Source organism: Zalophus californianus, chromosome 9 (genome assembly GCF_009762305.2).
Source record: "Zalophus californianus isolate mZalCal1 chromosome 9, mZalCal1.pri.v2, whole genome shotgun sequence".
NCBI lineage: Eukaryota > Metazoa > Chordata > Mammalia > Carnivora > Otariidae > Zalophus > Zalophus californianus.
In genome coordinates, this window is record NC_045603.1 from 29,057,808 (window position 1) to 29,083,003 (window position 25,196).

Genomic DNA, 25,196 nt, shown 5'->3' on the forward strand with positions numbered 1-25,196 from the left:
TCCTAAGCCTATTCCACTACATTTGAAGTAGCCCAGTAGACTCTTCCTCTTTCTCTTGGAGCTAGAATTCTGGCTCTCTTTCATGACCTTGTTGTCTCATCCCTGGGATCCTCTCTCTGCCCTTTGGAATTGGCAGCACCCTGGTTTTGCCAGAGAGTCATACATCCCCAGAATGCCAAATACATTAACCTTATCTCCAAGTCGACTTCTGCCTTTTGAATCCCATTGACTAGGAAGACACCTCACAGCTGCAGAAGTTTGACCTTTTATGCATTTAATTTAAAAAATGTAACCCAAACCTTTGAGTGGCATTGTATAAGAAATGTCCTAGGGGCCAAGAAAGAGACACGTAGGTCAGAGATCAAGGCCAGAAGCTGGGAATGTTGGCACCAGGCAAATTCTGATAGTAACAGATGGTCACTGATAAACTCAAAGGAAAGCAAGATGCTAATTCTGTTAACCTTCCTGGCAGGGACGTTTATTGATTCATTAGATCCTTCTGCCTTTTATTTCCAGTGAATACATTTATATAATAAACATATGATTATTTGATTTCCAAAGTGACCAAGATGATAATAGTATTCCTTTTAGTTTTCTCTGGCGTGAATTCATTATATTCATTATACAGAGAAATCAATTCAACAGCTATTCATTGATCGTAACAAGCTGTGTTAATACTGGGTATGCCACAAGACAGTCACTTTTCTCTAGGAGATACACACAAGTACATAGTCCCTTGAGTTTTTTAAGAGGGTGACAACAGGAACATTTATTAGGGGATGCCTGTCAGAGGAATTTCAAAGAGAGTGACTCTAAGCTGGGAACTTAAGAACAAATGGGCTTTATCCAAGCTCAGAAAGGTTGGAAAAAGCATTCTAAGCAAAGGGAGCAGTAAGTGCAAAAACAAAGTCCTTTTCTGTTGACTGGATAAATCACACAAATGCCTGTGAGGAGGGCAGCCGTGAGCAGTGCACGCATTCATTTCTGCTTTCCTTTGCAGGTTGGGACTGAGTTTTAATAGCATCTCTGCTGTTGACAATGGCACGCTAGCCAACACTCCTCATCTGAGGGAGCTTCACTTGGACAACAATAAGCTTATCAAAGTACCTGGTGGGCTGGCGGAGCATAAGTACATCCAGGTAATGCAATACCACTGACTAGTGTGAGGAGTATCCAGGGCGTGAACACTCCCTACTGGGATGTTAGGAGGCAGGAAGGGAAGCTTTGCTTACAAATCTTTTTGCAGAAAGATATTTTTAATATTCATTCTGGTTTCATGAAAAACATAGGTTTATTTTTTTTAAAAAGATTTCATTTATTATTTATTTGTCAGAGAGAGAGAGCACAAGCAGGGGGAATGGGAGAGGGAGAAGCAGGCTTCCCGCTGAGCAGGGAGCCCGATGTAGGACTTGATTCCAGGCCCCTGGGATCACGACCTGAGCCGAAGGCAGATGCTTAATGACTGAGCCACCCAGGCATCCTGAAAAATATAGGTTTAAATGATATTTTTTAATATAAGACTATTACCTTAAATTTATTATAGTGCTGACTTCCAGAATATAATATTTTTAATGAAGCAGGCAAAGTAGTTTGAAGTCATTGATCACTGAACCAGAAACATACTGGTTGAAAAGGATGATATAATCTGTGAAGTATAGATATGGAATAAAATAGCAATTGTAATTTTTAGCTTCAACAGATGTCAGGTGGGTCAAAAGGGAATGTTAAGCTAGCAATGTGCCTGAGTTAACTCTTTATAGATTACGGGGTTATAGTACATTCATAAGGACAAGAAGGTATGGTCCAGTGGTCCACTGTGGTAACAGAGCTTTCTAGTCTAATAAATCTATAAATGTAAGGCATGCTCATTAGTTTAAATAGTAACAATATTTTCATGTATAATAAAATAAGACTTCCATTGTTACTTTGAGGAAATAGAACAAATATGTTGTTCAAAGTTTGTACTTAAAAAAATTAATAATGTGGTTATTCACAGATTTTATGTATTTGCTTATTTTACCTAATTTTTTGGTTTCTTTAAAGGTCATATTTAAATTGTTTCTTTCAGAAATTTACATAGGTACTTAGTTTAATCATGATGATTCAGAAATTATATGTTGGAGTGCCTGGGTGGCACAGTCGGTCGAGGATCAGACTCTTGGTCTAGGCTCAGGTCATGATCTCAGGGTTGTGAGATGGAGCCCCGCACTGGGATCTGTGCTCAGCTTGGAGTCTGCTTAAGATTCTCTCTCCTTCTCCCCCTGCCCCTCCCTGCTGTGCTTGCGCTCTCTCTCTCTCAAATAAATAAATAAATCTTTTTTAAAAAATTATACTTTGACATTGATGTTCTATTATAAATAAATCCTTTTTATAAAGTTGCCATTTTGGTAATGTTTCCACTTCTTCACTTGGGGTCCAAAATAGGTTTATCCCTTACTTTGCTGTCAGTTATGTCAATATGTTACTAATCTCTCTTCTTTTTTTTATTGAGTTGTGACAAAAACTCCAAATGAAATTAATATATAATGATTTACATAAGGTTTCTGTTGGTGGTGGGCATTTTTTTGGGGGGGACAGTTGTTTTGTTTTCATTTTTATATCCTAGAATAATCAGTTTTACCTTCTTGATTGCTGTTTTTCAAATGTCAGTCTGGATGTATTACTGAGTTAATAAAACAAGTTTAATGAGTTAATTAAGAACATTTATGGGCTAGGCTAGGCTAGGATAGGTTAGAATGAATGGAAAATAAAATATCAATGTAATGGTAAGTATTTCATAAAAACTTTGTTTAAATGCACAGATTTACATATGCTAAATACATGTATTATGTTTCTTATGGTGGGTCACAGAGAAAAAATGATAAAACATGCTATTTTGAAATCTTTGTTTAATATTAGCAAATCTCATGGGCATTCACACAAGGGCCTCATTCTTGGTTTTTCATCTCTTATTGGCTATCCACGCATCCATTTCACCTCCCTTCTTATATGCTCTTAGGGATTTCACCTACTTTACTGTCTTTTTTGTAAGTATATAATTCAGTTATTTTTAGCAAAATTATATAGTTCTTCAACTATCACTATAATCCAGTTCTTTTTTTTTTTTTTAAGATTTTATTTATTTGAGAGAGTGAGCATGAGCAGGGGGTCGGCAGAGGGAGAAGCAGACTCCCCACTGAGGAGGGAGCCTAAAGTGGGAGTTAATCCCAGCCCTGAGATCGTTACCTGAGCCAAAGACAGACCCTTAACTGACTGACCCACCCAGGCACCCCTACTACAATCCAGTTCTAACACTTCTCACCTCTTACTTTTTCTAGTCAATTTTCAATCTCGTCTTCTGCCACAGGAAATCATTCATCTACTTTCCACCTCCATGGATTTGCCTTTCCTGGACATTTCATATAAATGGAATCACTTATTGTAATGACCTTAGGTATCATAGCATGAGTCATAACATGTATCTGTAGTACATTCATTTTTATCAGTGAATACCATTCCATTGTACGGATATACCACATTTTGTTTGCTAGCACTACACCTTTTGATTCCTGTTGCTTTTGATTGTGTTTTAAAATTGGGAGTGAAGGTCTTTCAACTTTGTTCTTATTTTTTTTTAATCTTTTTTTTTTAGATTATTTATTTATTTATTTGAGAGAAAGACAGTGAGTGAAGGAGTGAAGGAGTGAGCATGGGTGGGGGAAGCAGACTCTGCTGTGAGCCCGGAGCCTGATGTGGGGCTCGATCCCAGGAGCCCAAGATCATCACCTGAGCCAAAGGCAGACACTTAACTGACTGAGCCACCCAGGCCCCCCAGCTTTGCTCTTATTTTTCAAAATTGTTTTGGCTATTCTTATTTCTTTGCATTTGCATATAAATTTTAGAATCAGCTTGTTCATTTTTGCAAAAATAGCCTGCTAGGGCTCTAATAAGGATTGTGGTGAATCTATAGATCAATTAGGGGAGAACTGTCATCTTAATAATATTGAGTGTTCCAATTCATAAGCGTAGAATATCTCCATTTCATATTATTTAATTTCTCACAGCAATGTTTTTTCATTTTTAGTGTACACATCTTACAGTTCTTTTATTAAGTGTATCCTTATTTTCTTTACTCTTTTTGATGCTGCTGTGAATGAATTATTAACCTTGATTTCATTTTTGAATTGTTTTTTGCTAGTATATGCAAATACAATTGATTTTTGTATATCAATCGTCTATCCCGGTACTGTGCTGAAATCGTTTTTAGTTGCAGCAGTTTTTGTGCACTTCTTTGGATATTCCATGTTTGGGATCATGTCATTTGCGAATAAAGTCAGTTTTAATTATTATTTTCTTGTCTGAATTATTTTCATTTATTTTTCTTGCTTCACTGCACTGGCTAGAATCTCCAGTGCAATACTGAATAGAAGTGATGAAATTAGACATCTTTGCCTTGTTTACAATTTTAAGAGAGAGGTGGACATTCAGTCTTTTACCTTTCAGCATGATGTTAACTACAAGTCTTTTGTAGATGCTCTTTATCAAGTTGAGAAAGTTCTCTTCTATTCTTAAGCTTATTGAAAATTTTTATCAAGAATGTGTATTCAAATGCTTTTTGTGTGTTTGAGATTATCATGTGGTTTTGCCTTTTATTCCTTTAACATGGTATATTAATTAATTTCCAGTTAAACGAGTTTTACATCCCAGAGATAAATCATGCTCGGTCTTGGCCATGGTGTATAGTCTTTTTTTTTATGTTAGGAGATACAGTTTCCTAATATTTTATTAAAGTTCTTTGTTTATGTTTATATGAAATATTTGAGGGTGCCTGGGTGGCTCAGTCAATTAAATGTCTGCCTTTGGCTCAGGTCATGATCCCAGGGTCCTGGGATCGAGTCCTGCATCAGGCTCCCTGCTCTGCAGGGCGCCTGCTTCTCCCTCTCTTCCCTGCTTGTGCTCTCTCTCTATCTCTGTCTCTCTCTCTCTCTCTCTCAAATGAATAAATAAAATCTTTAAAAACTAAAAATAAATATTTGATTGTAGGTTGTGTGTGTGTGTGATGATTTTTGTCTGGCTTTAATATTAGAAAATACTGACTTCATAAAATGAATTAGGAATATAGTTTTCTTTTTTACACAGACTAATACTTGCTTTATGTCTTGATATTATTTTCCATCGTCTTCAGTATTAGTCATAAACTCTAACCAAACATATCTCCCCTTTCTTGCTAATCATTGCTAGGAATTAGAGAATGGCAAATGAAAAGAAATTTTCAGTTTGAGAATTAAAAAAAAAAGTACTCGCAGGTATTGCTTGTCTTTAATATTCCTCATTTCTGTTTTTATGTGATATCTATTGTTCTCTTTCCAAACTCTTTCTTAAACAAGGCCCCTTTCACCTGCATGTAAGTGTGAGTGTTCTGGCAGATAGAACAATATTTTAAGTTAATTACTATGAGGGAGAACCTCATAGGTTTTATAATGTACTTTAGAAATTGTTGCCTTTTTACTATATTTTAACTTTGGTTGTATAAGTCACTTCTTGCTCTTCAGAATTCACATGTACGTAATGGAAGTAAAAACCCATTTCTAAAGTCCTTTTCATAAGTCTGATATTTAATTTCCCTGAGAAAAATCTATTAACAAGTTACCATTATCTTAAACATAATCATAAAATACATTTCAGAGAAAACTCTATTGAACAGTAGAAGTATATTCATAAGTAGAATTTGTAACACACAGTACATTTTTGTTAAAACTTTCTAGGTCTATTCATTTCCAAATGCTCAGTGTTTCTTAGGGTTTGTGATTATTTTGATTCTAATACTGCCTGTACACTTTTTCTTCACTATATATTACTTCCTCATTTTGTCTAATTTAATTAAAAGGTACATCATTTTATCTTTGCCCTGAAAACATAATATTCCATGTAGACACAATTTATGAAATAACATGAATCTATTCTTGTATTCATTCAACATATATTATTGAAAACCTACTCTGTTCTAGTAGACACTAAAGATATAGTCATAAACAAAACAGAACAAGTTTCTTTCCTCCATGGAGCTTTTATTCTAGAGGAGGAAAACAGACAAAACAAATAAATATATAATAAGCTATATAGTGACAATTAGTATGAAGATTTAAAGAAGTGAATTGGGGCAGAGAATGGCAGAATTGGATAGTCAGGGAAGACGTCTTTGGTAAGAAAATGTTACATGAATTACATGAGGGAGTAAGTCCCATAGACATCTTGGAGAAGATCAGTTCACATGGAAGAAACAAGGTGTGCCAACCTAAGGAAGGACTGTGATTTTTGTAATAGAGGAAAAGCAAGTAGGCCAGAGTGGTTAGATTGCATAGTAAGGGGAGATGAGGTCAGAGCAGAAGGGTCTCAGATCCTGTTAGGTTTGTGAGCCAATCTGAGAACTTTGGACTTCATTCTGCATGAGACAGGAAGCCCCTGGAGTGTTGAGGCAAAGAATATATAACTTGGCTTACTTTTTAAAATAATTGCTTTATGAAGAAAAAGAAAGAAAGGAAGGAAGGAAGGAAGGAAGGAAGGAAGGAAGAAAAAAGAAAGAAAGAAAGAGGAAGGAAGAAGAAAGAAAGAAAGAGAAAGAGAAAGAAGAAAGAAAGAAAGAAAGAAAGAAAGAAAGAAAGAAAGAAAGAAAGAAAGAAAGAAAGAAAGAAAGAAAGAAAGAGGGAAGGAAGGAAGGAAGGAAGAAAAAGAGGAAGGAGGGAAGGGAGGGAGGGAGGAAGGAAGGAAGGAAGACTGATTTTAGAGCAAAAGAGGAAGTAGGAATGATGACTTCAATCCTCCAGAAGGAGATAATGGCAGTTTGGGACAATGTTTTAGGAGTCACTACAGGGAGAAGGACTGGGTTACATGTACATTTTGAAGACTGAGCTAGCAGCATTTGTTGATGGTTGGGTGGAGAGTGTAAGAGAAAGGGTCAAGGATAAAGAATAAAGGGAAAAGAATAAAGTATTTACATGAATGGCTTAGTCTATTTAGAGGAAAATAATCATTCTCCATTATTTCATTTTGTAGGTTGTCTACCTTCATAACAACAATATCTCTGCAGTTGGGCCTAACGACTTCTGCCCACCTGGATACAACACCAAAAAGGCCTCTTATTCAGGTGTGAGCCTTTTCAGCAACCCAGTCCAGTACTGGGAAATCCAGCCATCCACCTTCCGATGTGTCTATGTGCGCTCTGCCATCCAGCTTGGAAATTATAAATAATTGCCAAGAAAGCCCTCGTTTTTATAACCTGGCAAAATCCCATTAATATCATTGCTCAAGAAAAAAAAAAATGGAAGCTAGATACTGGAAACTTAACTGCAATGTGGATCTTTTTCCCACACGATTTATAATATATAAAGCCAAATATGCAGTTTAAATAATTGCCTACAATAAAAAATATTTTGCCTGCCATTTTCAGAATTCTTTTTTGAAGCTTTCTGTTGATGTTAACTGAAATATTGCAGATATTCTTATTTCCCTAAACATAAAATTTGGAGTAAATATATATATATATATATATATATATATATATATATATATGTCAACAATTTAGTAAAGCTTTTCTTGTTTAATTTTTAGAAGGAATCAAATAAAAAAAGTATCCATCTTCTGTAGCTCCATAGGCTGTTAGATCCTTTGACATAAAGTCAAACCAAATTCTATCTAGCTCTGTGTTAATCCCCTATTATTGGTAAAGCCTCATTTGAATATGTAAATTCAATACAGGCTATGTAAGATTTTTGCTAATGTCATCATTTTGAAAAAAATAAATGTACAAATACATTCAAAATTACCATTGTATAAAAGTGTAATTATAAATCTTCCCTAAACCCCATTTTCTGAAGAGAGCAGACATTGTGTTCTAGACAAAAATGGCACATCTTTTCAAGTTCTCAGAGATTTCTTTTACTCCTGTTTTTTGACATTTGTGTATTATAACTTACATTATCTATAATCAGTGCTAAGCTGATAAAGCCCAAAGCTGATTTTTCTTCTGATTGGTCTAGAAAGCTGGTATTTTCAGTTACTAGGATACTAAATCAGTTTTAAAACTGCGAATAATCAGGCTGCTCACCTGAATATTTCCATAATTACTAGATGTATTAGAAATAATTCTTGCTTTAGTTAAAACTTCAAATTTAGAATTTTTTCTTCAGGAATTATAGAGACCTATCAAAGCAGACCATTCAACAAGCCTGGGGAATGGGCTGATTTACAAAAAGTGGAGATTTACTAAAAACTACATTTATGCTATCAGCATCTAATAAACAAACATGTGAGGATAGTTTGTTTTGTCTACAACGTTGGATGTTTTATGGTTGCAAATATGGATAACCAAATCCAAACTGTTATTTTTTTTAAGATTTTATTTATTTATTTGAGAGAGAGAGAGAGCACACACAGAAGTACGCGCATGGGGGAGGGTTAGAGAGGGAGAGAGGGACAAGCAGACTTCCCCACTGAGTGAGGAGCCCAATGTGGGGCCCAATCTCAAGAGCCTGAGATCATGACCTGTGGTGAAAATCAAGAGTCGGATTCTCAACCAACTGAGCCACCCAGGCACCCCCAAATCCAAACTGGTTTAAACCATAATGGAAAACCCAAACAGTCCTGCTATTAGATGAGCCTTTAGGTTCAGTTTGATCAGAGTTCTAGCCAAGTTTCTCAGCAGTTCTTTCAACTTTGCCTTCCTTTATTACATTTTCAAGCTGGCCTCCCTTATGGTTGAAATATGAATCTCCCTCATTATTTACTACTCAGAACACAAAAGCATATCAACACAAAATTTCCAGGAGAAGTCATGAGATTCTCTCTAATTATTACCTAGCAACTTCATAGCTTTATAGAGTAAATGAGCAAAGGTTATTGTTATTCCCAATTTGTAGAAAAGTAGACTGAAGTTAGGAGAAATTAAGTAACTTTCCTGTAGTCAAATACCTGGTAACCAAACTTTCTCTTTTAATCTTTGTGTAAGTCAGCATCTGGCAGAAAACAGAATTTACATCTGAGAGTTCAAATGAAGATAATTTAATGAAGGGACTATTATAGAGTGTGTGCAGAGTCTACTGCACCTAACAATGGATGACAAGGCACCAAGAGATGCCAGTGGTGGAAAACCGTTGCCACCCAGATGGCTACGGGGGCAGGGGAAGAAGTGAGTTTCTGGAGCCAAGTGAGAGGACAACTTTGGAGGATTTCTGAGCCCAGGCAGCTATGTTCCAAGAAGGATGCCACATCTGCCAGAGGTTAGGTATGTCCCCTTCTCTCCTTCTACATCAGATCCTCCCACCGATGAAGCCTAAAGGGAAGACAACCATCAAGAAAGCTAGAGAGAGGAAGGTTCTTCTTGGCGCCGGACAGAGACGGAAGAAAAATGGATCTGGTCAGGGCACTTGGAGAGTAACTAATAAGCCCAGGCACTATGATTATATCTGTAGGATTATTAAACAAATTTCACCAACCACAGATAAACATGATGTTCACATCCTATGTCATCCCAGGCACCTTTTCTGAAATCCAATCATTTTAGACTTTTCTGCATTAATCAGAGGTGCTAACAAACAAAACAATATTTATTTGATAAAACTTCATCAAATGATTAACTGAATCTGGTCTTCCATTAGGAAACATGGGGCTATTTTTATAATGGCTTTAACTGAAGCAGCGTTTTACTTATTTAAGAAATGGTTAGTGTTAAAAAAGTGTAAACAAAAAACTTACACTGTCAATATTAATGGGCAGTCAATTATGCATTATACATAAATTGCCAGAAAATAAAAATAATATTTGGATAATCATGAGAATCAGAACAGAGAGCTCTAAGCTCTTGTAGTCAAGGTCATATTCTCCTTTATAACAGTTACTGCCTGAAATATACAGTGCTTTGTGTGAGCTATTTAATCACATGCTGGACTTCCATGAAGTGATCATATTAGTGATATTTATTCACAGTCTGGCATCAGGCAATAAATAAGTAGGAGAGGCTATTTCTTGATTCAGCATATTTCATTCATTCATTCATTCAATAAACTAGCACTGAATATATTATAAATATGAGACAAGTCCTGGTAGAAAGATAACAACAGCAATAGATATTAATTTCTGGAGTTTATTCGGTGCATACAAAGCTTCTGTGCTAGGCTTTTTTTGGTCCACATCTGCTTATCACAAAAATCCCATGAGAAGGTACTGTTCCTATTTCACAGATAATGAAATTCAGATATAATACATGCAGAGCCAGAGTTATAATTCTGATGTGTGCTAATTGAGTTAGGGTCAGCCTTTGCTTTCATCATAGTTTACAACTATACAACTCAAAACATGTCAGGGCCAAAGGTGGAAGTCTGAAAAACTGAGAAGGGCATCTATTTATGGTTCTTAGTGGTTCCTCTGCACTGTGGTAACAGGTCAGTGTCCTGAGATGCAGGTGCCATAAACATAATTACTGTCATTTATTCAACACTATGTCTTAACTGTACATACAGTGTCTCATTTAATACTTACAATAGCCCTGTGGGCTATGTATGGTTATTTAATATCTTTTTTTACAGATGAGCAAATGAAGCCTCAGAGAAGTCAAGTAGTTTTTCCGTGGACACACAGCTTGTAAATAAGAAAGGCGAACTTTCCATCCTTTTGAAGTGTTGTCTGCGGCTACTTTAGAAAAGAATGTATTTGTGTCCCACAATGAAGAATCACTGAACATCCACAGCATCTTTCATCTTCTTTGCCATATGGTGCAGGGCTATAAAATAATGGGTCATCCCACCATTGTGATTTGTTACACTTCAAAAAGAATAAATTTGTTCATAAAAAAAAAATGAAACTACACTGTTCAACTTTAAAAATGTCCTGTATCAGCACTGTCTAATATGGTACCCATTAGCATATCCAGGTAGGAGCACTAGAAATGTGATGGAACTGAAGAACTAAATTTTAAATTTTATTTAATTTTAATTAATTTAAAGTTAATAGCCATACATCATTAATGACATCACATTGGATGTGATGTTCTAAATACTCCAAATGAGTTTTAATTTTTTAAAGATTTTATTTATTTGCTAGAGAGAGAGAGAGAGCACAAGCAGGGGTGCAAGGGCAGAGGGAGAGGGAGAAGCAGGCTCCCCACTGAGCAGGGAGCCCGACTTGGGACTTGATCCCAGGACCCCGAGATCATGACCTGAGCTGAAGGCAGATGCTTAACCAACTGAGCCACCCAGGCGCCCCTCCTAATGAGTTTAAATATGATTTTCATGGTGTGGAGTGTATTTCTATTCATGCAAAAATATTTACTAGGCTTGTGTCTAACTTAGGATATAAAAATGAATAAGATGCCGTTCTTGACTTTAAGGTGATCATAGTTTAACAAAGACCAATCATTAAGCAAATAATATACAGAGGGATAAATTTTATCATTAGAAATACAGGCATATCGGGGGCGCCTGGGTGGCTCAGTCATTAAGCGTCTGCCTTCGGCTCAGGTCATGATCCCAGGGTCCTGGGATCGAGCCCCACATCAGGCTCCCTGCTCGGCGGGAAGCCTGCTTCTCCCTCTCCCACTCCCCCTGCTTGTGTTCCCTCTCTCACTGTGTCTCTCTCTGTCAAATAAATAAATAAAATCTTAAAAAAAAAAGAAATACAGGCATATCTTATTTTACTGTGCTTTGCTTTGTTGCATTTTGCAGATGTTGTGTTTTTTTTTTAAATGGAAGGTTTGAGGCAACCCTGCATTGAGCCAGTGTGTTGATACAATTTTTCCAACAACATTCTCTCACTTTGTGTCTCTGTCACATTTTGGTAATTCTTGCGCTATTTCAGGCTTTTTTCATTATTATTATATTTGTTATGGTGATCTGTTATCAGTGATTATAACTCACTGGAAGCTCAGATGATGGTTACCATTTTTTAGCAATGAAGCATTTTTAATTAAGATATGTATATTTTTTAGACACAGTGCTATTGCACACTTAATAGACTACAGTCTAGTGTACATATAACTTTTATATGCACTAGGGAACTAAAAAATTTATTTGACTCACTTTATCAGGATATTTGCTTGATTGCGGTGGTCTGGAACTGAGCCCACAATATCTCCAAAGTATGCTTCTAAACGCGAGTTACGGGAGTGGCTCATAGGAGGGATGATCAGCTCTGCCAAGGGTAGCCGAATGAGCAGAGGACCATGAAAGACTTCACTGAGGAAGTAATTTTTGTGGTGGGTTTTGATGAATGTGTAAGAGTTCAATAGGAGCATTTGGAAGAAGGGGCTAAAGGCAAGAGACTAAGTTCAAGACGCAGGGGTGTGCCTAGGCACGTCTTCTTTGATAGGCTGACATAAAAAGGAGGTCTTCCTCAACTTCTTTACCTTCTTCTGAAACAGACGCAGTAGTCTGCATTTACCTTTAATACACACAGGGCTAGAGAGGGTATCAGAGGAAGCCACTCTTTCCCTTTTTCCACAGTCTTGCTGGCCCACAAAACATGGCTCTCCCAGAATGGTCAATAGGTGGGAGGAAATGGCTTTATTTTTCTTCTCTCTTACATCTCCTAAGGGATCCCACTCTCGTTACTACAGTAAAAAGATAGTTTACCTTGGTGTTCAAGGTCCACAGCTTCACTAGATATTTTCTTAAGAGCTGGATCCTGAAAGCTACCCTCTCTTCTCTAGTCCTCCCTCCTGCATGTGGTAGCCTTCGTGTCGTAGGAGAAAATCTGGCAGTTACTCTGTAGCTTAACTTACAACCGGGTGAGGGATGGATCAAGCAAAGGAACAGAGAAGACCATTTGGACTTTGATCTACAAAACGGATCTTCCAACGCACCTTTGCCAGCAGTGTAGCTGCTTCTAATTTTGTCAGGACTCACAAGGGAGTGAGGCCTGACCCTTCAGCACCCCTCTCTCAAGTTGCAAAGCAACTTCTTTCTTACATATGTTTCCTTTGAAATAAAGATAGACACAGCTTATTTCCTTGACTTCAACAATTGCTATTTGCATTACTGAGCAATGTTACTTATCCTTTCAGTAGCTCATTTCCTTACCTGTGAAATGGAAATAATATTAGTCCCTACCTTACAGGTTGGTGTGTAAATGAAGTGGGTTAACATACTGTGTAACTCTTAGACCAGAGCCCCGCACATGGAAGGGGTTCACATAACGTTGGCTGCCAGGTCATATAGTTTGGGCTGCAATCATCTCAAGAGCAATTAGTTCTCAGGTCTAAGATGGGGTCTGAAATCAGGCATTTCAGACAAACTCCCAGGAAGGCTGCTGCTTCTTGGTCCGTACTTTGAGGAACAAAACAACAGAGTTCTCTCATCTCGTATGGGACCACGGCTGACTCTTGTCTGCCTGCCCCCACCCCTGGCTGGCTCCGGTGAGAAGCCCCCACTGTGTGAGGTTCCTAGGGCCGCTGTAACACACGACCTCAAAGGGAGTGGCTTGAAATCTCAGAAATTTACCCTCTCATAATTCTGGTGTTGGCCATGCTCCCTCTGAAGCCTCTAGGGAAGAATCCTTCCTTGCTTCTCCTAGCTTCGGAGCGGCTTCAGATGTTCCTTTGTTTGTGGTAGCAAAACGCAAATATCTGCCACCATCTCCACAAGGCTTTCTTCTCCTGTGTGTCTGTCTCTACTTGTAAGGACACCAGTTATATGGGATTAGGCCCCATCCCAGTTCAGCATGACCTCATCTTAACTTGATTACATCTTCAAAGACCTTTTTTCCAAATAAGGTCTCTTGCACTCACAGGTACTGGAGATTAGACTTTGAACATATCTGGGGGGTGGCGGAAGGGACACAATTCAACCATTAACACTCACTTTTTTTTTATCTTTATAAAACTACTTTTTTTTCTTATTTTTGTTGTCAATTGTGTTTGATTGTGTATGGATTACATAAGAGGTTGGAAAGTGTAAATTTGCCTCTAACCCTCTGTGGTTGGGTAAGCACCCTTCATGCATTCACACTAGTTTTAAGTCATCTTACTATATTCAAGCCACCCAAGTTTTCCAGAACACAGTATTTATGTTCTTTTTAATGCATTCTTCTTCAATGACTTTGATCTGGCAGTGAAAATTACCGTGTCATTCTCATCACATAAATCAGGCATAGACTGGGTCTCTTCTTTCTTTCTGGTTCACTTATTTTACTGAATCATCATCATTATCTCTCTTTTCTTTTTTTCTCTTCCTCCTACCCCATAATACTATTCCAAGAACTCCCTCGTTCTGCAGTTTAATCACAGCTACGGAGGCAAGATCCCATTGCTTTATCGTCCATACAAACAAAGAAATGCCTAATCCCTCAAGTAAACTGGAAATGTTATATACACCAGTTTCCCATTCATCCAGAGTTCCAGGGAGGCCTTCTGGAAGACTACCCCTAACACACACAGCTCTTGACCAGATTCCATTGCCCATCAGACTCTGTTCTCCCGCAGCAGAGGTATTTATTATAGGTGGCTGAGTCGATATCACAGCCATTTCATTCTTCACTTTGCTGCTCATTTTGTAATTCCCACATTTATTGCTGCAGAGTTTTTTCAGTGGATCTGCTTATATATCCCAGCACACCATCTGTCACAGTTACTTCGAGTCACAGGTCTGCGACAGGCTGCCAATTTCACACAACAGAGCAGAACAGTGGAAAACGAAGAAAAATCGAGAGAGGGAAAACTCTACCCTTAATACAATCAAATACACACATAAACATCGTGGAGTGTAAAACACACTTCTCATGAATTTAAATAATTCTGAAGTAAGAGATAGTCCATGTGTTCCCCTCAAGGTGGGATAATCAGAGAACTGGGGGAGACTCATCCTGACAGTAGGACTCACAGTGATGGATCAGCCCTCGGTGATCTGGAGACCTCCTCCCCAGGCCATTTATGTCAATATGGACTGTGAAGGCTAAGCGACTGCTTGCACGTTGCCATGAACAAGCATAGGGACACAAATCAACTTTAAAGTTTCTGTAAAATATCAAAATAATCCAACCCTCCTGGCTCAGGCCCGCTATGTTTTCTGCCACAGATGACTTTGTTTATTGTTTATTGTTATTTGTTTATTGTTTACATGTTTCTTAGAGCCCCGCTGTGTGCCTGACGCTGTTCTAGTGGCTGAGGTGGAGCAAGGAAGGATATGTTGCCACCGCCATGCGGGAGCCGTCACGTGGTGCAGGGCATGACAAAGGACACAGGGGGTGAGGCATGTGGGGGGCAGGACCTGCTCTTTCATGTAAGATGGTCAGAGAAAGACCTTCAGATCAAGTGACAGGTGAGCAGGGATATGAAAGACAGAAGGAAGCAAGCCAAAAAAAAAAAAAAAAAGCCTTAAATTGGAAGTTTGCGTGGCAGGTTCTAGTAACAACAGGGAGGGCAAATGTGAACAGAGGAAAGGGAGAAAGGAGAAGGCAAAGTCAGAGAGGGAATAGGAGCCCACACCCTGTAGGGCTTTTAGGCAATTTTAAAGACCACCAATTCCTCTGAGTAAGACAGGAAGCTATGGAAGGGTTCTCAGCAGAAAGATGACTTGATTCAACTGTCTCTCAGGGGCTATCTTCGACCGCATAAACCATACAGGGACAAGGAGGGACGCAGGAAGGATATTTAGGATGCTGTTGCAATAAACCAGCACGATGGGATGCTGGTTCGTAGCAGCATTATGACCTGGATAGTAGCAGAGAAGCCGCTGAGAAGGGTCCCACTATGGAAGTGTCTTACAGATACAGAGGGCAAGGAGGGCTGAGAGACTAAATGGGGAGAAAGAAAAAATAGAGACAGAAATGACTCCAAGAATTTTGGCCTGAGCCTCTGAGAGGATGAAGTCACCATTGCCTAAGATGGGAAAGACTGTGAGGAGGTGGAGGTGGGGGGGGGGATCAAAAGGTTTTTTTGGGTCTGTTCATTTTGCGATTCACATTCAGTTTCCACATGGAGGTAGCAAGGAGGCTTTGGATTTAGGAGTCTGGAGCTCAGGGGAGAGGGTTGGGCTGTAGACATAAATTCAGGAGATGCCAGAATATAGATTGTCTTTTATCAGTGAAGAAGTGACTTGACTTTATCCAAACTAAGCAATCACACTGTACATGTTAGGAACACATTTTACAGGGCCAATTCTGGCCTTTTGCAATGTTCCTGTGGTTTCTAAGATAAATAAACATGTTATATGTTTCCCTCTGGATGCCTTTGCTAAGATCATGTCAGCATTTCCAAAACAGTCCTTGCTTAAACAACACCAAGAAAGAAAAACTTCTTGAGGAGAAAGGATTTTATTGTTTTTGAAAAAGATTCCTGTGTTTTCTCTTACGAGTTTAAAATTGTATAAAACAGTTTCGTTTCTGTTTCCCTCAAGAGCTCATATTAACAAAAGTGCAGCTTGGTGCCTGTCTTGAATGTAGGCTGATAACTTGCTGGTGGTTTGACAGTTATGAATAAACAGTGCTGTACCATAAAGCAAGCATATTCCTGAATCTACGGAAGGTCTCAGTGGGCCTCAGGCGCTGTACCAGCACATTTAACTAGAAAACCATGGAAACATGTCCACAGCTGAGGTGATTATTTTATAGAATGCTAGCATAGACAATCCTGTAATCACTTATATTGATTGCTAGTTTATCAAGAATCCACATGGTCATTTGATCTGGAATTAATTTATGATAAATATAAAATATTTCTCTTGAAATAGTTTACCTTTTTCCCTCTTTTCACAAAACCATTTACTATATGTGGGGGGGGGTGGCGGGTGTATCCTCTTGCAATGTTATCATGCTCATAAGAGAAAAAAAATTAATTAATATGATCATTCATTCATTTATTCCTTTAATTCACACACTTATTGAGGCCTTAGGATATGACAAGAGCTATGATCGGTCTGGAGAAAATAAAAACAAAAAATGTACATATTTTTTTTCCTGTAATAAATAACTGTGGGGTGTGAAAGTGAGACATTCTCTCAATAAACTTTAAAAATGAATACAAAGATAATATCTGAGAAGATTTTGAGAGGAAATGAGAGTATTGTGCATCTCTTCATGATTAAAAATTATAATGTTAAACAAATTTCCTGTGGCTGTCATTGATTTCAAAAAAAACCATCTGGAACACTGTAAGAAATACCAGACCACCTACAAATCACAAAGCTGTCACTGAGGTCTAGGCAATGATAAACAAAGCTTATGAGACCAGATGTTTTTGGATGCTGTATTTTGATTAAGATCCTTCTCATACCATCTGGATTGATAGATGGATTTTTTCCCTAGGGTATTTTTCCTAGCTTTGGCAACTCTCATCGATAGATACAGTTGCGATTTGTTTACATAAGATGAGTGACAATAGAGCTAGAAATTTTCTGAGAGGCAATGTCAGGGCAGAAAACTCTAATGATTTATGAACAGGTGGTATGGTTTAGCCCAGGTCTGAAAGTTGCTGTCACATTTACAAAGCCTACATTTTCTCCAGATACCAGTGTCCTCTTTTAAACTGTCTGAGACAGGATGCCTCAAGCCCTAGTTGGCAAGAGTTGGAAATCAGGTAATAATGTGAAAGGTCTTTTCGTGGGTTGCTAGAACTTTTTGACTTTGGTTCTTCCTGACTCTTGCAAATAGCACACTGATTCAGAGTTTTTTAGGGGGTTTTGTTTTCATAGGAGAAAATGCTAATTTTTTTTCTAGTTTTAATCAGATATAATTGACACATAACCTTACATACATTTAAGGTGTACAATATAAGGATTCGGTGTTCGCAAATATATATATGTAGCAAACTGATTACCTCAGTGAGTTTGGTTAACCTCCAGCAGGTTATAGTCATTCTCTGGGTTTTCCTCTGTTGCTATAATAATAACAATAGCAATGATACTTTGTATTGATCCAGCAGCTTTTGGTTGACAAGTGTGTCCACTGATATAATCTCATTGTTTCACAACCAATAGCTCAATTGGTTTATATTCTGATAAGAAAAAGAGACAAGAAAAAGAAAGAAAGAAAGAAAGAAGAGACAAGGAATAAGTAATTTAAAAGGGTTTTGATAGATGAGATGAACATAAGCTTCATCTATGATCTAGGGGCCAAGGAGCTGAGCTGCTAACAGAGTTGGGGCAGAAAAAGGTCACTTTTCCAGCTCCATATTATTACTGGTATTGCCTCTACTTTACTCCCTTACTTCCTCATCCGCCCCTTTATCCATTCCATCCCTGTCATGGGCTGAATGTTTGTGACACCCCAAAATTCATATGTTGAAACCCTATACCTCAGTATCATGGTTTTAGGAGGTGGGGCTTTGGGAAGGTAATTAGCATTAGGGGAGTTCAAGAGGGTGGAGCCTTCGTGAATGGGATTACTGTCCTGATAAGTCTCAGAAGATTTGGTTTGCTCTGCTCTCTGCCATGTGAGAATACAGCGAGAAGTCGGCCATCAGCCATCCAGGAGAGGGCCCCCAGGACAGCCTTATTATACTGGCACCCTGACTTTGTACTTCCTGCCTCCAGAACTGTGAGACATAAATTTCTGTTTTTGATAAGCCACCCAGTCGGTGCTGTTTTGTTACTAAGCAACCTGAGTTGATGAAGACTATTCCCACCATATGTGGAGGTTCATATCTTTGCTACACCAATGGGTCAGAACAGGGCAATTCTAGTTCAGAGGTGGGGATGCCCAAGGGGTTGTGAAGCTAGTGAGATTCAGGTCTCAAAGCTGAGGGAGGTACAAGCAGCCTGTGTGGAAGCCTGAACTGTTGCTTCAGAATCTGGTTCCACTTCTGAGGCAATAAAGAGCAACCATAAAGAGCAAAAGCCTCAAACAGCCTAAGTGTCCATCCACTAATGAATGAATGCAGAAAAGGTGGTAGATATCGACAATAAAATATTATTCAGCCATGAAAAAGAATGAAATCTTGCCATTTACAATGATGTGGGTGGAGCTAGAGAGTATTACGCTAAGTGAAATAAGTCAGTCAGAGAAAGACAAATACCATATGATCTCACTCATATGTAGAACAAACTGATGGATACCAGAGGGGAGAGGGGTGGGGGCAAGGGGGAAATAGGTGATAGGGATTAAGGAGAGCACTTTTGATGAGCACCAGATGCTGTATGGAAGTGCTGAATCACTATATTGTATATTTGAAATTAATCACTATATTGTATATTTGAATTAATATTACACTGTATGTGTAATTTGGTTTTTAGTTAAATTAATTAAACATACATAAAAATTAAATTAATTAAACATACATAAACACTGTATGTTTAATTTGGTAATTAAACTGGAATTTAAGTAAAAACTTAAAAAAAAAAAAGAGTAAAAGCCTGTGGTCAAATTGCCTGGGATAGCCTTTGTTTTTATGATTACAAGCTGTGTGACATTAAGCATTTCAGTTTATCACTTTAGGCTTAAAATGGGGACTGATAGCAAAGGTGCCTACCACACAAGTTACTTAGGACAATTAACTGGGATACTGTATGTAAATAATGAAAGAGAATGCTCTCACCCCAAGATTAGGAAAAAGCAAGAATGATTAATCTTTCCACTTCTATGAAACATTATACAGAAAACCCTAGTTAGTGCAGTAGATAAGAAAAATAAGTGAAAAGCATGACAATTAGAAAGAAGATGTAAAACTATCTTCAAGACAACATGAACATGTCCATAGAAAATTCTAAGACACCAGTGGAAAGGTACCTACTAACATTAATAAGTGAATTTAGCAAGATTGCAGAATGGAAAGTTAATGTACAGGAATTAGGTTTGTTTTTATTTACTAGCAGTAAAAAAAAAAAAACAACTGTAAAATAATTTTTAAAAAAATTCTGTTTACCTTAGAATCATACAATAAATTTTGAAAAACTTGTGACTAAACTTAACAAGAGATGTGTAAGACATATGCATAAAAAACTGTAAAATACTTTTAATAGAAATTAAAGACCTTGACAATGGAGATACATACTTTCACCACTTGAAGATCCAGTATTGTTAGGATAATTGACGTATAGATTCATCACAATCCCAATTGTAATTTTAAAAAAGGCTTTATCTAGATATCAATAAACTGATTCTAAAGCTTACATGGAAATGCAAACAACCTAATAGATACAAAGCTTTTTTCTTAAAGAAAAAAATATGAGGACTTCAGTTTTTGAAATTTTCCATGAAGCTACAGTGAGGTTAAAAGACAAAAAGACAGATGTAAAGATCAACTGAACAGAAGACAGAGCTGAGAAATGAGCCCGCACACATACAGTCAAATGATTTTCAGCAATGGTAAAAAGGCAATTCAACTGGGAAAGAAAGAAACATATACATATATGTTATATATAAAAGCTAAAACTATAAAATTTCTAGAAGAAAACATAGGAGAAATTCTTTATGAACTTGAGGTAAGCAAAGATTTCTTAGATACAAAAAGTGTGACCCATAATAGAAAAAGTGGATAAACTGGGCTTTGTCAAAATTAAAATATTTACTCTTCAGAAGACATTTTAAGGAAAAAAGAAGCTACAGACTGAGAGAAAATGTTTACAGTATATATATTTAACAAAGTGCTTTTACACAATAGCTAGCTAGCTAGCGATAAACTTTAGAAATGCAATAAGACCAAACAAACTTAAAGAATTGAAAAAAAAATGACAGATACTTCACAAGAGAAAATATATAAAAAACAACAAAAAAAATGCATGTCAAGATCAACACCTATAGTCATCAGGGAGATGCTAATGCAAACCACCTGAAGACTATAGTTAATAATATTGTATTGAATCCTGGAAATTTGCGAAGAGAGTAGACTTCAGGTGTCCTTATCACAAAGGAAAGAAAATGGTACCTATGTGAGAAAATATGCTAACTTGAGTATAGTAATCATTTCACTAGGTATGTGTATATTAAATCATCATGTTGTGCACCTTTAATATATACAATTTTATTTTAAAAACAGAAAACTAAGCAAACAAAACTCAAGATACTACTATGTACCTATGGCAATGGCTAAAATTAAAAAGACTCTTAATACCAACCCCTGACAATGGTGTGGAACAACCAGAGCTCTCATATATTGTTGGTGACAAGGGGTAATTAGTTTACCACAAAAATGCAGGTTCTTTGTTGGCCAGAGTGAGGAAACCAGCACTATTTATCTAGAGTCAGTTTCTAGGAGAACAAAAGATTTTAAGTTTCTAAACTTATGCCTTAATTACTACATTTTTTGCACTAATTTTGGGATTGAAATTCAAAGAAGTTACATGTAAAAACTGGGTAGAAAATAGTATGTCGTGTCCAACCCAGTAAATTCGCAAGTGGAAAGGCAATTTACTTTTGTACCATCTTATACAGGCACTTTGTTCTTATGTTTCCTGGTAGAGCCACAGAAATGGTGCACTCCTGAGTTTCTACATTATTTTTTAAATTTTCCTCTTTTCATTGTATCCAAAAAGAAAGATGACCAGGTGATGGAACCAAGAATTTCCTCCTTAGGTCAACAAATTCACATTCAAGAAAACATTCAAAAGACCAGAATGTTACACAGCACTTACTTTTCCTGCTTAATATGTGAAAGGACTATTCTTTAAAAGCCAAAAGGACAAAAACAACAACAACAACAGAGTAAGGAGAATATGAAAAGTTTGTTGATTGGCAAAATGCCAGCCTCGATAGAAATCATTCAAGGATGAGAAAACATTGTAAAAATAGCTAGAGCCTTATGAAAAGATCCTGTCATATGAAATAAAAGGGAGAACTGAAGTTGGGGGGCAGGGAGCAAAGCACTGCTTTGAAAACCATTTATATAGAAAACCGACATTTTGAAAACCTCTACCTTCTAGTCTAAATAAATATTGAAAAAGTAGTAGGCTTGAAACAGGAGATATCGAGAGAGAGAGGGAAATAAGAGAGCTGGGTCTTAGGCTGAATTTGAAGAAATGAAAATAAATTATGAGGAAAATAAGTTTCAGAAACATTGAAGAGGGAAATCAGCATGGCAAGAAGAAGGCAAAAGAAAAAGACAAAGAGATGAATGATCCAATGTGATGGCAAATAAAAGGAGAGAGAAAAAATTATCCCATGGGTCACTGTTGGTTTTTAAAAAGAAACTAATTCAAAAAATGCAGAAGGAAAAATCAAAGGCAGAATAGGAGAAACATTCTCTGAGTTGAAGATTTGAATCTGTAGCTTAAAAGGGGTCCCATGAAAAATCAAAAAATTAATGAGAAGAAACCAATTATAATGAAACTTGGCAAAGTACTTGGATTTCAGAAATGAGCACAATACTGGGTGCCTGGGTGGCTCAGTTGGTTAAGCGACTGCCTTCGTCTCAGGTCATGATCCTGGAGTCCCGGGATCGAGTCCCACATCAGGCTCCCTGCTCGGCAGGGAGTCTGCTTCTCCCTCTGATCCTCCTCCCTCTCATACTCTCTGTCTCTCATTCTTTCTCTCTCAAATAAATAAATAAAATCTTAAAAAGAAAACAAATGAGCACAATACCAACCACAAAAAAAAAAAAAAAGTCACACAGGCCTAAGGTGGGACAAGCTACAACAAATAAGAGTTTATCTACAGAGAGACTATCTACCTGCCTTGGATTATCTATAGCACTAAATTTCAGAGGAAAATTGTCAGAATTCTGATAGGAAGTTTTGTGACTATGTCTATGTACCGTTTTACATATTTCCTTAAGACCTGAGTTATAGTAGGCAGTCAATAAATATTTGTTAATTGAATTAAGAAGCAGTAGATACAAATGTGAGTAGGGCAAGCCTTTGAAAATCACCAGGGAACCAAATAATGTACTGGTAATAACCCACTGTATTTTAAACAAAGAGTATGAGTTCAGCTTATTAAATAGCAATTAGTGTACCTGTTTATCACCTCTGCTGTTCAGCCTTATTACTATTCTTAGCTTTTTGTAATCCAAGGGAACATAATATGATTTTCATTCCTTTCATCCTACTGAAATGAACAAGGATTGTTTCATGTCAATATACTATAGTGTCATTGACTTGTTCACCCAAAATCTAGGAAGCTTTTTTCCTAATCTCTCAGTAAGTACTACAAGGATAATATCAAAAGCTTATCCTCAGTCTGTCCTGTTTTCATCAACTCCATTGCTCATGCCTCACATGGGATGTGACATACTGTGATTTTCCTGCTTCCACTCTCCACCTTCTCTGCTCTACTTCTATAAAATTCCACTTCTATAGCAATAAAATCTATACGGCTGTGTATGAACATTCCCCATCCAACCTTCAGCATTGAACTCTCACTGCTAACATGACAAGCTTGTCCTACCTCAGGACATTTATACTTGCTCATCCCTTGGTCTGAGACACTTTGCATACTCAGTGTCATTTCCATGACCACCCGTTATAAAACAACATATAGTCTCATTATTTTTTACCCTTTTAACTTGTTTTATTTTTCATAGTACTTAAACTATTTTCTGAGATTATCTTGCTTACGTACATTTTTCCCCAATAGATAAGCCCTTTGAGAGCAGAGACCTTGTCTGTCTTGTTTGTTTCTCTATGCCAAGAACATAGAATAATTCCAGACACATAGCTGGGCATTCCATATACCTAGAGTGAAAGAATGAATGATTAAATAAATGAACGAATGCCTGAACAAAGGAGACTATTTAGTCTCTATACTCAACCTCACAACTAACTAGTCAGAAGTTTTGAAATTAATTGCTGTTCAAAACTGGCAAACTAGCTGCTTTTATTTATCTTTTTTTCTTTAATTTGGAGTGTTCAGGGGGAAAGTCCAGCTAATAGAGATGGTTTGTAAGAGGGATTCTGCCAGAGGGATCTGAGGGAGTAATCTGGATACTAGAAGGGAAAAAAATAAGTTCAAGATGACAGAATAGTAGCACATTCTTTGTAAATACCTGCAGATTTACGCATTATGAAATAGGTGTGTGCTAGGGGCATTTCTGATCCTGAAAATCCACTCTTTTCAACAAGGTTACTTCCATTTTGTCTAAGTGTCCAAAGAATGATTGGAGAGACAGAAAGAGAAAGGAGGAAGAAAGGAAGGAGGAAGAGAGGAAGGGAGGAAGGAAGGAAGGATGGATGGAAGGAAAGAAGGAAGGAAAGATGGAGGGCAGGCGAACCAGTTTATTTCAACAGCTGGACCAAATTAAGAAAACCAAATGAAATTCTCTGGGTTGGGTTCTGAACCCAGAAAAATGCAGTTGTGGTAAAGGACCACGTTATTTTCAGCAAGCAAAATGTAAGAAAATCACATCTGTCATACCAGTACTACATTTACCATTCTGTAAATGTTGGTGTGTTAGACAAATAGCTTCAGGGAAAATCCTCAGAACCTGTAAAGTACTGTTACTGGTGAAATGGAAAATTAGAGTTAATGAAGTTTAAAACAGCCACCTATAATACACCTTTCTGCAAACTGAGCCAGAATTTATTCGAGGTTTGCCTCTGTTTACATTAGCCATAATGCCTGAAAAGCCTTCTTTGGTCTATTTAAAATCAATTTACATCTATTTAAAATCAACATTTTTATTCTTGAGGTGAGGTCATGATTTCTGAGTACCCAGGGTATTTTTTTTTCAAAATAAATATAGGCTTAAAAATGAGGAGAGATGTGCTTGATGAAATATATCATAATATTTACCACATTGTTTGAAAACATGATGAAATTTGTAGAATATGTCATTTGAATTTTTTTATTTTATCTTTTCTCAAATTTAAATCAGAAAGTATAAGTTCATTTTATAAAATTACTATAATGGTCAAAATGTAAAAATTAAATTGAAAGGTTTCAAGGTTTTATCTAAAATGTGCATATAAGTTTAAAAGGCAAATTCTCCACTTTATTTCTTGCTGGGAAAAGAATGCAAAAATAAAATGGAGAATTAAATTTACAGTTACAAAAAGAACCTATAAAATAATGAATCCCGTGTCTGCATTTAGGAATGCATCATTAGGAATTAGAAATTGCTTTTTAGTGAAACAATTATTTTAATGTTAAGTTGTACAAAATTGTGATACTAAAGCTAAAAGGAATCTTAGGTCAAGGAGATCACTGTTTCGATGATTTCAGTTTGATTTGCTTAATTGTTAGTATGTATGCTGATGCAAGTGCATACCATTCCATCATTGCAAATAGAAATGATGAACTTCTGTAGTGCACTTTTACTGATTTATTTAAATACAAATGTTTCCACTTCTTTACATAGTACGAGTATA

The 25,196-nt window shown here is 37.1% G+C and overlaps 1 protein-coding gene across 2 annotated transcripts in view; it reads left to right on the top strand.

Annotated features, from left to right (window-relative positions):
• DCN (decorin) overlaps positions 1 to 7,419 on the top strand; it is a 42,896-nt gene extending 35,477 nt beyond the window's left edge. For both annotated transcript variants that reach the window (XM_027594729.1, XM_027594727.2), the window contains exons 7-8: positions 1,001 to 1,139; positions 7,033 to 7,419. In XM_027594729.1, the coding sequence (XP_027450530.1) occupies positions 1,001 to 1,139; positions 7,033 to 7,227 (334 nt within the window). In that variant the 3' untranslated portion in view covers positions 7,228 to 7,419. The remainder of the gene's footprint in view (positions 1 to 1,000; positions 1,140 to 7,032) is intronic.
• Positions 7,420 to 25,196: the final 17,777 nt, after the last annotated feature.